The 14,496-nt window shown below is 40.1% G+C and overlaps 2 protein-coding genes across 11 annotated transcripts in view; one reads left to right on the top strand and one right to left on the bottom strand.

Annotated features, from left to right (window-relative positions):
• The window catches only part of LOC138763549 (complement factor H-like), a 613,078-nt gene that overhangs the window by 533,975 nt on the left and 64,607 nt on the right, over nt 1-14,496 (top strand). The window lies entirely within an intron of this gene.
• dennd1b (DENN/MADD domain containing 1B) overlaps nt 2,398-14,496 on the bottom strand; it is a 399,979-nt gene continuing 387,880 nt past the window's right edge. For all 10 annotated transcript variants that reach the window (XM_069937870.1, XM_069937871.1, XM_069937862.1 and 7 more), the window contains 3 exons: nt 13,838-13,911; nt 7,395-7,611; nt 2,398-6,777 (listed from right to left, as the gene is read on the bottom strand). In XM_069937870.1, the coding sequence (XP_069793971.1) occupies nt 6,250-6,777; nt 7,395-7,611; nt 13,838-13,911 (819 nt within the window). In that variant the 3' untranslated portion in view covers nt 2,398-6,249. The remainder of the gene's footprint in view (nt 6,778-7,394; nt 7,612-13,837; nt 13,912-14,496) is intronic.

The raw sequence follows: 14,496 nt of genomic DNA on the forward strand, positions 1-14,496 counted from the left end.
GGGAGGGTGAGGCATGGCTGGCCTTCTTCCCTGGCTACACTAGTTGCATTGGGGAAGTGGTGCCTTGCTGTCGGCAAGTGCAATGTCATCACAGGCGACGTTAAGTGGCATCATTCGGTAGAGCAGAAGTGACCTCGTCGTCGTCTTCGGGAGGTGGCACTGGTGAGGGCCAGGGCTGGTCCGGACATATGGCATGCACATGGTGATTGTTACCGATGAGGCCAGAAGTTGGGCCGCCGGAGTTGGGGAGCCAGGAAGTGTTTGCGGGGGCAATGGCGTCACCCGGCAATCGCACGTGGAGGGGATTGTGAGGGAGGAGGGGAGGTCAAAGAGGGCCGCTGAGCTGCCGGCTGGCTTTGAGAAGCATACCTTCGCGAAGTGGCCTTTCTTGCCACATCTCAAACAATACTGGATTTTGGCCAGGCAGTTTTGGTGCGATCGACAATCAGACCCACACCAGGATCCGCAGTATTTACAAGGGCGCTGGGCTCCTGCAGCAGCGATGTTTTCATCTCTAGTCTGGTCTAGGGCCACAGCAGCCAACTGTGCTGATCACACAGATGTCTGGGGAAGCCTGGAGTTGAAGGCTTCAGTGTGCAAGGCTGCTGCCTCCAGGGTTCGGACTGTTTCGGCCAGGGAGTAGATATTGTCCTCTAGAAGCTTCTGCCTGACAGTTCTTGTGCGTAGCCCTTGGACATAGGCGTCTCTGATCAGTCTCTTGTCCTTCCTTTCATTTTTCCCGGGTTCAGCCAGTCTGGCCAACTAACGCAGGGCTCCCAGGTAGGACTCGGCTGTCTCCCTGGGCAGCTGGGCATGGATACTTAGGAGGTACTTTTCAAAGACCACATTCATGAGAAGTTTATACATGGTCTTGAGGGAGTTCATTGCTTCCGAGTACCCAGTGCAGACTTTGAGAGACTGGAAGGCTTGGGAACCCAGCTTCGATCGGAGTAAAATGAGCCTTTTTCAATCGGAATCCAGGATGTCGTCGGCATGTGCCACGATGATTGTTTCAACCGTGTGCTTTCAGATCTCAAAGCGTGTTTGAGCTTCCAGGTGGTGAGTCGATTTCAAGGCTCATGGCGCTCAGGAGCTTTTCCATAGCAGCTTTAAGAATTTATGTCGAATAAATTGTGGTGCGCTATCGAACAGAAACAAAGTCTGTTCTACAGTCTTTATTCGACATAAACTTCCACAGAGCTGGCTGTGAGAAATACTGTTGCAAGCTCTGAGACTGTCTTCGAAGGGCCGCATCTGGCTTATATCTTGGAGGGTGATTGACAGCCGACTGGGTGGGGCTTGGTCCATTCAGGTCGGCTGATTGGCAGACGGCCAGGTGTTGCCTTGTCCCCGTGCTCTTCTGCAGGTACAGAGGTCGCCCCCTGCAGTAGGCCAGTGGTGTACCAGCACACTGAGATGGTGGTGCTTGTGCTTGGCAGTGGCCATGAGGAGTTGCAGACTCTGGGGAGCAGCAGATCAGCGCATGGTACCAGAAACAGGGAGAACAGCCCTCATTTTGGAGGAGGAGATGACCCATCAGGATGGTGACCAGGGCAGTGAACCAGCAAGGGGCTCAGAGACTGAGGGTTAGGGTTGATGGAGACTGACTCGTAGGAACTAGGCATCGGAGTCGGGATTCAATAAGGTGCTGAGAGCATGAAGTTCTCCCAAAGGACCTTGGGTACTGAAGTCTTCCTGATCACGTCAAGGTTTGGATCTAGAGCGGACATTGCTGATAGATTGAACAGGAGTCTGTGCAGCTGGTGAGGCTGAGGAAGCACTGGAGGTGAATCCACAGGCACTCAGCGACTCTGAAGGAACTCCCTTTTGCTTCTCTTTCTCACTTTCCCTAAGGGGTGCTGGGCGACACCAATGAGGATTCATTGTCTACCTTACAGCAGGCAGAAGGCAATTTTGTGTAATATTACATGGTCTATACTATATTGTGACTATAAAAGAATCTTGAATAGTTACAGGACAAAGTTAGTGGAGAATGGAATACAAGGTAAGCCAGCATAGTCCTGAACCAAAGTGGTCTCCTTGTATGTCATAAAGAAATGTGTAGACCTGCAGTTAGTTGCATATATCAGGGAAAATCAAAACAGACCTGGAAAAAATTATCAGAACAAACCTGGTTGGCAGCCCATCTGAAAAAGAAGCAGCATTTGTAGACTATTGAACAAACAAGTGATAAAAAGCAAAAATGCCGATTTGTAGTGTTGACCATTGGTGTACTGGACTAAATGCAGGATTTCTTGTTCCCCTCATTGAAAACTTTTGTGATAATGACACAAACCTTGTGCTAATATCGGTTCCTCTGGTAGATCAGATGAACTGTAAATATAGGGTGGGGCTCTTCTGATTTCAACATCAAAATAACAAAACTGAGAGAAATAGTTCAATGTAAAATTGAAACTTTATTGTTTGGCAAAGGCAAAGCACAGCTCTGCAAAGTCTCAATAATAACTTTATTCTGCCAATTTTGCATGATTCTCTTCAATAATATACAGCAGCTTAGACAACCATTGAAAGAACAGATCAACCAGAGACATCAAATTTCTACATCCGTGTTACTGTACATACTGATTCGACTGACATAGTCATTGGGGTTCATTTTGATACATACTCGGAATTGGAGTTGAATGCATATAAATGTCCTGAAAAGTTATTTTAATTGAATTATTTATATATAAAATTATTACAATTTGAAATCAGGAAATTGGAACATCAGGACCAGTTTGAACTTGATTGTGGACCACATAGCTAGAAATACCATTTCCTTGCAGTTGAATTTTTAAATTAGAGAAGTAATTGCACTCATGGCAGAAGGTACTGTAGGAAACTACTTTCACCATATTAATCTGAGAAAAATAGATAGTCTGTTTAAATAAGACCCACAAAGGAACACTGCAAATGACCCTAATGCAGTCAGACAGATGATTAGTTTATAACAATGATTCAAAGATTTGAACCAAATGAGTGGATTTTCCAATAGATTCCTTTTATTGGAGAAAGCCAGACTCAGCTGAGATACATAATTAAACAATATTATTATCAAATAGAACCCAAGCAAAAAGCCAGGTGGTACTTTTAATAAATGACACATTCATGCAATGGTTAAGTTTTAGTTAACAGTTGATTGGTTAGTTTTCAGTGATTCATGAAGTTATGCTCAAGCTCAATATTTAAATGAGCAACAAGAAAAGCAATTGATTAAATTACACAATGAACAGTATCATAATAATGGTGGACATTTACTTTTAAAGATGAACAGATGAATGAAACAAATAAAGCAGAAATTGTTCTTAAATTACAACAAAATACAATAAAAACTAAGCAACCCTATAATTTGGAGAATTTTTAAGTATATGATGAATAATAAGATATTGATTTGGATCAGAAAAGAAAAATAGCTACTGGAGAAAGATAATTTAACAGTGATCCTTGTTCACAAATAATCTCTTGTACTTTTCCTTGACACTATAGTTCACAACCGAGCGAGTTTTAAAATTAACTTCTGCTTCATATAATTTAGCTGCTTCTTTGTACTAAATGTCATTATTAAAATTCATTGCGCAAAAAATCTAAATTAAGAACCACATCTGAAATACAAACCATAGGTGAATAGGATTCATATTGCACAAAATTATCATAAAAAAGGATGGAATGCCTTCTGGTCTCAGAAATAGGCAGCATTTAAATTACATGTATTTTCAATATATTATTTTCAAGAGAACAATAGTATGTTTACTTAAGAGAGTACTTATTAAAAAAAACTCGTTCATTTGACCACGGGAAATCTGAGGTATATCAAAATAACATTATCCTGCTAACTCCGTGGTTATATGGTTATATACAAACCAATGTAATATGGCAGCAATATTACATCTTCAACATTGTCTGATGCATATTACATTTTCACTTTCTGGTCAAATTGTTCCAGTTTCTAAAATAAAATTCAGTACCATCATTCATATGTTTCCATTAAGGCACGTATTTAAGCCTTTTCCGCAGAGATGTACAGTACCAGGTATTTTAAAAAAATTATGCATCTCTGACAAATTAACAATTGGAGTTATTTAATAACATCCAGTTTAAAAAAAAGTTAAGATACAGCACAAAAGACTAAAGGTTATTACTTTGCTACACTTAGTAACAAAGAGTGCAAGGCAATATCTAATTTTTGGTAAAAAAATAACCTAAAGTTACTTAAAGATGTGAAAATATTAAACATTAGTGTAACATAAGTTACTGGACTCATTGAATATGCTTTCATCTACCTATTGAAATACCATTGTGAAACAGGGGTATTAATAGGTTCTCCTTTCCCCTTATATATCAGTATTGGTTGCCAATTATACAGACCAATTCTATCGCAACACATTCTAAAAACACAACAATAATTCACGATTAACACCAAAAGCATTCATGCACAGTTGTTCAATACAATAGAACCTATGAATTACACCAAGACTACGCCAAGAAAATTGGTAACACTCAAATTCTTATCGAAGTGTTAATGTCTGTGTTTTACCACAGGCCAGAATTCTAAAATGAGGTCTCAAGAGAGACAAATTGAATTTCCTGAAAAAAAAACTGTTTCCTTATAAAAACATTACTCAGAGGTTCAAATAAGTCAACTTACAAGATGCTGTGATGGGAGAAAAACAAAGAAACTTATTTCAGGAAACAATGAATTAAAAATTCATTTAGTAAACACCAAACCGATAGCCAATGTTTATAAAATGCAGCATTGTCTCCACAGGAGTTTTTTTTGAAAAATCTTCTCCCTTTTCTGACCAGAATATTTGCATTGAAATTCCTAGTAAATTATTGCTTAATGGATTGATTTCAAGCATTTTCAGGTTCACACCACTTTAGTACCATATAATTTGAGGAAGATGCTACAAGAAGACTTAAGATCTAGGTTTTTCTGTAATTTTTAAGGCAGGACCTTTGATCATTTGGCTTTAATTTACTGCATATTTCCTTTGTTAATATAGGTAAAGCATAGATAATAGCAGAACACAAAGAAAATACAATTGGACTGTTTAAATAATTAAGCATATCCATCTTATAGATTTGTTAAAAAGGAACAGAATTGGCTGAGGGGGTTGGTGTAAGGGGTTGCAGAGAACAATGACCACAATTACCCTGTCAATTGTTCATGAGCTTTTGCAAATTTACTGCCAACTGTCTTCCATAGTACAAAGTTTTAAACATAATCCATACAACTTATGAAATTTGTAAAGTTTGCCACACCCCTCTGAATCTTTCTTATTCACATGCCTGTCCAAATGTCTTTTCCTTGCGACTTGGTTACGAATTCGCTTCTGTCTGTAAAGTTTGTAGGTTTTCCCTGTGTCCATGTGGATTTCTTCTGAGTGCTCTGGTATTCTCCCATGTTCCAATGACATATGGGGTTTGTGCTCACAAGTGTCTAATTGGGCAGGGCAGGCTCATGGGCTGGAAGGGCCTGTCACCATGCTGTATCTCAAAATTAAAAATTAAAATGCTGTAATTCTACTTCCCTCGACCTCTGGGACTCATTCCACATAGCCACCACCCACTGTGTGAACTTGCCTTAAAATTCTCATAAGAAGTGGTTGAGGCAGGTACAATTACAGCATTTATGGGATGCTGTAAATTGGAGCGGAGTACAGAAAAGAAAGCTTCAGTGCAATACGAACCAAATGGGATAAGTACCAATCGACGTCTTGGTCAGCATGGATGAGTTGAGTTGATGGGCTTTTTGCCATGCTGTATAATTGTCTCAATCTACAATAGATTTGACGAGTAAGTCTGATTTGGTTGGAATTTTCACTGACTGAAAGAAAATCACAGTCTCCCACTGTGATGGAGAAATGCAGGTTTGCTTTTTTGTACGGAGTAAAAGTTAATCCCTTCTACTTTCAGCAGGACTTGATGGTCATGGCAATTATGCACATAATGACTGGATAAAACAAAATACTATTCCCATCAAAGCCACAAATTGTAGTTAACTGTTTAGCCCAGATCAATAAATCAGAAGTGATCAGAATAGTCATTGTAGAAGTGTGTGTTCAAAATTTAAATCTGTTTTAAAAAATCTGTATTTCATCTTGCATAATTCAGTAAAGAAGTGCATATTTTCTTATTCTGGTTTTATGAAGTTCAAGATTTTATCCCTTTCTGCAGTTTAACACACACTCTTTCAGTTTCTTAGTTACTCAAATCTACCACAGCTTAAAATACTGCTGCACTTTCACACTAGGTATTGGTGGTGGCAGAACCATCGTTGGAAATGGTGTGACCTGTTTTAATTTTGGAACATAAACAGTCAATCTCTTCAAGTAGGTCTATTTCATTTGTAGGTTCCAACCGTTCAGCCTCAACACCATCATCTTTCTCCCAAGGGATAAAAATGGATGGGTTTTTTGGTGTGTTTTGACACTGATCTTTGTCTTCACTGGTTAGTGTTTCTATTGAGTCCTGTTTAGCTGAATTTTTTATCTCCAGGCTCATTTCTTTGCTAAAGGCACGAGTTCCCAGTGACTTTTTAAATGATGAGTTACTGGTGAGTTTCGGGAAATCCATCAAATCTTCAACATGCTCACAGGATCTTTCACAAGGTATTGTTTCAAAGGTGGCTGGATAATCAGAATAGTCATAAAATGCTTTCCTTGGAGATGGAGGGAGTGGTTTTCTGTGGACAAGTGTATCATCTTGTCCCATGTGCCAGCTCAGATGATCATCGAGTTCAGCCAGGTTCCCCTCGCTTGGAGTATTCGACTTGTTCTGATAAAATGAAAAGGAGCACGTGAAATCTGAGAGATACAAAACTCTTCATGGTAAGAATAAAACAAATAGCATCAATTTTGGAAACCCAACACAAAATGGTTGTTTCTTTCTTCACCTTTGGAAATGTAACATTTTGTAAATCACAATTTAAACAAAGCAATGTTGATTTTTCTTCATTTGTTTCTACTGATACATTTGATCCCATGGATGAAAGAAGAATAGAGGGTTACGAGGTAGGAAGGGGTTTGTTTATTTTTGGTAGGAGTAAATAGCTGGCACAACATTGAGGGCCAAATAGCCTGTACTGTTGTGTTCTATGTTCTGTGAAAGGTAGTGTCAATAATATTGTGTGCTGAGATGAAAACTGACATCCATAACAAAGTTACCTCCAAGCACAGCCCAGTGGCATCCCCGATTGTCATCCAACTGACACGTATGCATGACTAAATAGAGAAACATCCTTGCTTTCACCTCAAACAAACTGTCCTGAATTAAGAAATTTTAAGTCTGGACAAGGCCTGAACATGAACTCCCTCAAGACAACTGTTGGTCTTGAATTTTATTATGTCTGATTTTACAACTGTGATCCTAGAACAAAAATCCAGTGTACTCACCCTAGCTTTATAACTGACATCATCCATCGATTTAAAGAAGTCCAGGCTCTTTGCAGCACACAGCTTCCCTTGATCTGAACTATGAGTACTGAGGGTATCAAGAATCTCTCCCAGAAGGTCCATCTGGCCTGGAGATTGTGATTCCAATTCCATTTGTTCAGATTCGTCACTATCATCAATATAGGTACAGATATCTCCACTGTCTTCAGATGACAACCTAAGAAATACAAATGTTTGAAGTAGCTTGGGTCTTAAGATTCAAAACAGGCTGCTAAGTCAGCTGCATAAATAAAATCTTCACCCATCTATTAACACATTAAAAGAGAATGCATAAAGTGAGAAAAAATAATTTTAAGCTGTTAAAAATTACATAAAACTTAAAACAATGGAAATAATTTGAGAAAAAGGAAAGGTTAGCAAAAAGGTCAAGTAATGCACTTGCTAAATAACACCAATTATTTGCCCTGATCCCAGGATAAGGTGTTTAATTCCATATGTCCGGGAACTTTGCAATTCAAGCATGTGTAAGCCATTAAAATAGCATTAAATAAATATGCTGAATGGAATGGATCAGTGCTAAAGGTTCACATTAAACACTTGTGAAACAAGTAGCCGGAAAGTAATTTGTGAAAATATAATTTGAGAATTGTGAAACGGTTGCAGATCTCGTCCACGAAAAGCAACAAAAATAATGAATTAAAAAACCCAGAGAAAATAGTTCAGGCTATTAACATAGAAGAGTATTGCCCATCGGAGAACACCACAGAGATACTCCATTCCATTCAGGAGAACCCAACAAGTGGGTGGGGCTGAAGAAGAGCTGACCATTAAAACATCATTGTCTTCCACACATATTGGTACTCAATAATGACATCACAACTCAACAGAAATTGTAGAACTGATTACCAAGTATAAAGATCAAGGTGAAATGAAGATTATATAAATGTGGATCCTAAAGAAATCTCTTGGTGCCTGCCACATTGACCACCGCCAGTGGGCTGATATCGCCTCAAACCGTGCATCTTGGCGCCTCACAGTTTGGCGGGCAGCAACCTCCTTTGAAGAAGACCGCAGAGCCCACCTCACTGACAAAAGGCAAAGGAGGAAAAACCCAACACCCAACCCCAACCAACCAATTTTCCCCTGCAACCGCTGAAATCGTGTCTGCCTGTCCCGCATCGGACTTGTCAGACACAAACGAGCCTGCAGCTGACGTGGACATTTACCCCCTCCATAAATCTTCGTCCACGAAGCCAAGCCAAAGAAGAAATGTGGATGGAATTGCCTTTGGATCTTGATGTCAAATGAAGTGGAGGAGCTGAGGGTTACACATTCTGACTTGTCAGAATTTTCTGGCAGAAATATGTCATCTGAAGGAAGCATCTTTTTGAAATTCTATCTGCAAAATCTGGACAGTTTCAGCACTGATGATTATGCATTCATTTGGCTGGATCTAATCATCCTGCTTTTTGTAGCACTGGCTTATAGAGTTACAAGGGGAAAAGAAAGTGGAAGAATATCAGCACTCAGTAATATTTGCCCCTGCATGCTCCACTATGGTTACTGAATCATTGGAAAGACCCCGGAAAACGAGGATTTGGCTGATCTGGCTAACGAAGTTCCACTTTGTTCTGAGTACAATTTTTTACCTTTGACTTTAACTTCAAAAACACTGAGCATGCCTTATATCCCCTGTCTTTCAGTAAACACATAAACCATTTGGTTTATTTTATGAATCACAGATCCACTACTTTGGTTTTCATTGTATAAAAGTAACATGTTTATTAAAATAGCATTTATCAAAAAATAATAAATTTGGAATATTGACCATTCCAGATTTCTTAATCCTCACTCTACCTGCTAAAGAGAGCTCACACATTCTTGATCCCTTTCCAAGTGAGGAATATGCCAGATACAAGCAGAGAAATGGTGAGATTTGTCCAATGACAACTGCCTGGAAATAATTATGAAGCAACTTTTAGAACCTGGAGCATAGTTAAACCGCAATTATCACAGAATGAAATCATTCTGTTCTTTGTGTTGGATTGCTATGTACATCACTAGATCAAAGATCAGTAAACGAAGATCATTGTTAAAAAGAGCATTCACTTCACCATCATTAAATAATGGAAAACTACAGGCATCAGCCTTTTCCAGGCAGATTGAAGGTTTGCAGACAATTCCATTGTCACCATCCTGTTGTCCACACCAGAGACAAATTTGATATTCTTTTGGAAAATGGCATAACCAGAAAATGTAATAGTATATCTTCTACAAAACAATGCATGTGAATCAATGAAGTCAAACCCTGGTTAACTCATATTATGCTTAAAACTAATGGTTTCCATTGTGTCTAAGATCTGACTTACATCCCTCTGATCCACACTTGGCTTCAACATGGTGCTACCCAACTTCATTGCTGTTTTTCAAGACAGTAGAGTTGTTTATATGCAGGACTGAAGAGCCATCTCTCGCTCTCCTCACTTTCTCTGGTTGTCTGCTTTCTTGACAATTCCAGATATCTTTATCCTTAGTCTGCCCGTTGAACAGAGGTAACAAATTCGTGCTCCCTTTACAAACAAGGAATATGGCAGATACACTCTAAATTGTTGGGATTTATCCAACATGATTGAAGCAATGGTGAATACTCCTTTGTCAAATAATGGAGCTATGACAGAAGCATAGTTGGCACATAGTTAGAGGTTAGGGTTAGGTTGGTTTTAAGCTAAGAGCCTGCTTCAGTCCAGATAGAACATTGGCAGCACAGTACGGGCCCTTCAGCCCACAATGTTGTACCTACCTATGTAACCTACTCCACAACAATTTATTTTCACCCACCTTATACTCTTAACCCTCTACTTTTCTCACATCCATTTACTTATCGAAGTCAAATCCCAATTACTTAGTTAAATCCCAACTACCACTGAGTAAATGCAATAAATTATTTTATACTTAGCATTCCATCACAAGTATGTTAAAAAAATGGATCAATCTACAATCAGCAAATCATTCTTGAAAAGAGTAAATATTAATCGTGCTTTCTTCTTGTGCTTAGTCCATAAAATTATAGGCCAAATATTTCCTTTTGTTCAAACACATTCTCAAACAAGGTTTTCACTTTGAAAGTTTTTTGTGACTTTGGTGGAATTTAACAAATGTTCAGATCGCAGTGGGAGAGACCCTCATTCTCTGTTCACTCATGAACACCACCTGCATTCATTGTGAGTCTTGCTATTCTTGGGTGCATTGGCCCGCTATTGTTCCAATCAACCTTAAGGCCTGGATGTTGTGCCTCTGTTGCAAGATTGACAAGCCATAGTGGCGCGTCTTGCCAGCATAAAGATGAAGAGCTGTTAGCAAAGTTCATCCAACTACTCAGCATAAAGATTTGTATCCCACAATTGGAGTCAATGGTGATATTAGCAGTGAAGCTGGAGGGCAGAAGTATCAACATCTGACCTCCAGGTCAACTATCTTCCACATTTCAAAGCACAGCCTTAGAAATTGATGACAAATTGATCTGTGTGAGCAGAGCACTGTCAGGAGTTCTCTCTGAAGACAGCCGTGGTTGAGCCATTTTGGACGAATATATCTCAGCAACAGCCTCAAAAAAGAAACTCCTGTTGCATCCAACATTTTTAAGAGTCTATGAGAAAGCATGCCTATTATTAGTTATTTGTGAATAACCATGGAAATAAAGCCTGAAGCTACACATTTCTCAATTATACTATTGTGTGAATACACCAAATAATTTTGTTTTGCCAGCTATCAAAAATTCACTTCACACACCAATCTAAAGCAGCATTCAAAAATCAAATTGCACACGAACAAAAATGCAAGTGATTCAAATCTCTGAAACCAGCAGAGGTCAGCATTGACACATATTTCTAACACACTGCATTTTGTTGTGAACAAGAAAGTACAAGATAAAATAATAACTGCATTATTTCTTTCCCAAATTTTGTATAAATACTAATGGGGAACTAATGCTTCAAGTATACTTTCTCTGTTGTGACAGTGAGATGTTGGAAAGATTCATTGGGTCAGATGGAACCATAGAGAGAAATGGTCAGTCAACATTTCAGAGAAACTCAGCAGCCTAGGCGTATCTAGGGTATGGCAGTGAGGGCACATGCCCTGGGTGGTACTGTCTTCGCCTCACCTGCCCAATATCCAAGTCCCTACCCCAACAATAAATCTCCATCCCAGGACTGCAGTACTGTCAGGGTTCATTCGAGCACCTTGGAGTGCCGCTCCGACATATCACCGGGCCACTCCAGGCCAGCATCTTATCAGGCCGCTTCGTGGCCAGTGCCAGGAAAATGCAGAGTGGTTCCAGCTGTGAGGGGGATTATGGGTAAGTAAGATGGCCATTTTTCCCATTGATCCCGCATTGAGTGAGATGCCAGAGGGGTTCCAAGCAGCCCAATGAGATGCCAGCCTGGAGTGGCCTGGTGAGCTCCGGTAGCAGTGGACATAAGACCGGTGCTACCATCAGGCAAACCAGACCTCAGAGGGGTGCTGGTGACCCTCTGACCATCGCATTTAAGGCTTTATTTTGGCCTGAAGTGGCAGCAACATTTTTGCAAAGTGCAAAGGAAGAGGTAAAAAAAATCCCACACCTGATTTGCCCAATGTTTATCTTTGCTGGGACATCCCTTAAGTTATTGTGGGCTGCAGCGGATTCTTGCAAATCAAAGGGAGAGTCGGAGTTTTCATTGAAGCAAGCAGGGAATTGCAGCAGTGGGAATTCAAGAGTTCACTCCACCCCCACTTGCATGTTCTGTTCCCTACTGAAGCTGGGCAGAGTTATTCCGGGATGAGAAAGGAAGTTCAGGAACAGGCTGCCCTTCTTGGCTCTGCAGTCAGGCTGGTTTAGCTCAGCTTTAGGTGTGGGAGGGGCGGCATTCAGTCACCACCGGTGTGACAGCAGTTAACAGTAATGCATTTGCAGGTCTCTGGATAGCATGCTCCAGTGCCTGGCGCTGGAATGGCTACATACCACTATACTGTATATTCAATACACTGGTTTCTCAAATAAAGCAAATCACATGGCAGAAACCTGAAAAAAGAGGTGGGGCAGTGAAGGGGGAGGTAGAAGAAGTTGAGATGTGATTGATGGACAGGACAAGAAAGATTGCTCTCTGATAGGAGAAGGGAGGGAAGGGGGTGCGGAGGGAGACAAGAGGAATGAGGGAAAGAGAGAAAGTGGGTGAGGGGGGGGGGAATAATGGAAATTGGAGGTCGATATTGATATTGTGTGGTTGAAGATTGCCAAGACGGAATATAAAATCTTGTTCCTTCACTTTGCGGGTGGCTCCAAACTGCTAGTACTTGAGGCCATGGACAGACATGTCAGCGTGGCAATGGGATGTGAAATTGGAGTGGTTGGCCACTGAGAAGTTCTTAGTGTTGCAGTAGACAGAATGAAGGTGCTTAAGAGCTAATCTTTCTTAGACCTCTGCCCTCTCACCCTTCACTTCTCAGTTTCTTCTTCTTCTACCCTCCCATCTTTATCCACCCATTACCTTTTACCCGTTGGACTGGGTTTCTTACCCTTCCCTCCCCCACCATTCCCAATCTTTTTCTTCAGGTGCCTGTATGAATTTTGACACTCCTGATGAAGGCTCAGACCTGAAACAATGACTGACTTTTATTTTTTATGGATGTCGCATAACCTGCTGAGTTTCTCCAGCACCTTTGTGTACTGAACTAGACCCCCACAAATGCAGATTTTCTTGCTCATCTCCAATCAATGTTTTGGGTCGGGACCCTTTTTTGATAATTAAAAATGGATACACCCTGACCTCCTTTGTTCACTCACTCAGGATTACATCAGCTGTGCTTCTGTAATATTTTTGTTGGATGAATTAAAATCTTAACAACAAATACTGTATAAAACTGCAACCTCACTAATATAGTTAGTCAATGAGTGGCTTAAATACCATGATAATCTGTCCGTAATATCTGCAAAGTAAAACAAATCAAAGAGTAATACATTTCTTTCGTGCAGGTGGGACATTTTGGTCAGTGTGGGCAAGTTGGGCTAAAGTGCCTGTTCCTACGGTCAAGTATGAATAATACTAGTTAAACAAGTAACTGCTTTTGAGAAGAGAATGGATCCAGAAGACATGATCTATCAAGTGAAAAGATATTATATGAAAACATGTATCCAGTAAGTAATAAACACCTTCACAATTACTGGACTTTGCAAAGTCCATCAATAATATTGCCTTTGCTTTATTATCTTAACAATTATTCAGTTACTTCAAAGCAGAATTGAATATTCTATGCAAGGATTAGTGTCAAGGGAAGCATGCTCAAAGAGCACTTGACAATTAAGCATATTGTTTTGATGTTATGCAGAAAAATCACCACAAATTGCATACCTAAATAAAATAGAGAAGAAAAAGGAAACAAACAGCAATTGAACAATTCCTTACTTGCTTACTGTGTCTACCTCGTCATCATCCGGTGTGGAAACAGCACGAGTCTGTGATAATCGTGGAGGACGAATCTAAACACAAACAAAAAAAGTGATTCTCATTTCAAGTAGCAACTTATTTTCCCTCCTGAGAGTTCTAAAGGTGGCAGTAGCAAACTCAAACAAGCAATCATTAATTGGAAAGCCTGGGTAGAGAAAAGGTAATGGGCAATTTGAACTTTTCTGCCTGCAGTTAAAGTCTCAAAAGCACCATTTTTGAAAAAGGTACTGAGCCCCAAATGAGAACAGTGGAACAGAATGATTCTGGCTGAAACTATTAGCAGTATGGCTTTGATCAATCACCAAACATGGATGTTGTGGAACAATGTTGACATACAAGCTTTTCCATAAGAAAGGAAAAAAAAATCAATGTTTGTGAGTTCTTACACAAATTTATACATATTTACTTTAATTATATTTTTATGTATACATGAGATTATTGTGTGCTGTGTGAGGAATGTATTCTGTGTCTCAAGCCCCTTTTCCACTGGCATCCCAGTTAATTGGCTGTGCAGTGACCTGGGATAGGAAGCCCTTTGTGCCGTTTCCACTGGGCCACCCTTAACTGGGACACAACTCATCCCCAGGGATCAGAGTTTTCTACCTTCAACTGGAAGC

The sequence above is a fragment of the Narcine bancroftii genome, chromosome 5 (assembly GCF_036971445.1).
Source record: "Narcine bancroftii isolate sNarBan1 chromosome 5, sNarBan1.hap1, whole genome shotgun sequence".
In the NCBI taxonomy this organism is placed as follows: Eukaryota; Metazoa; Chordata; class Chondrichthyes; order Torpediniformes; family Narcinidae; genus Narcine; species Narcine bancroftii.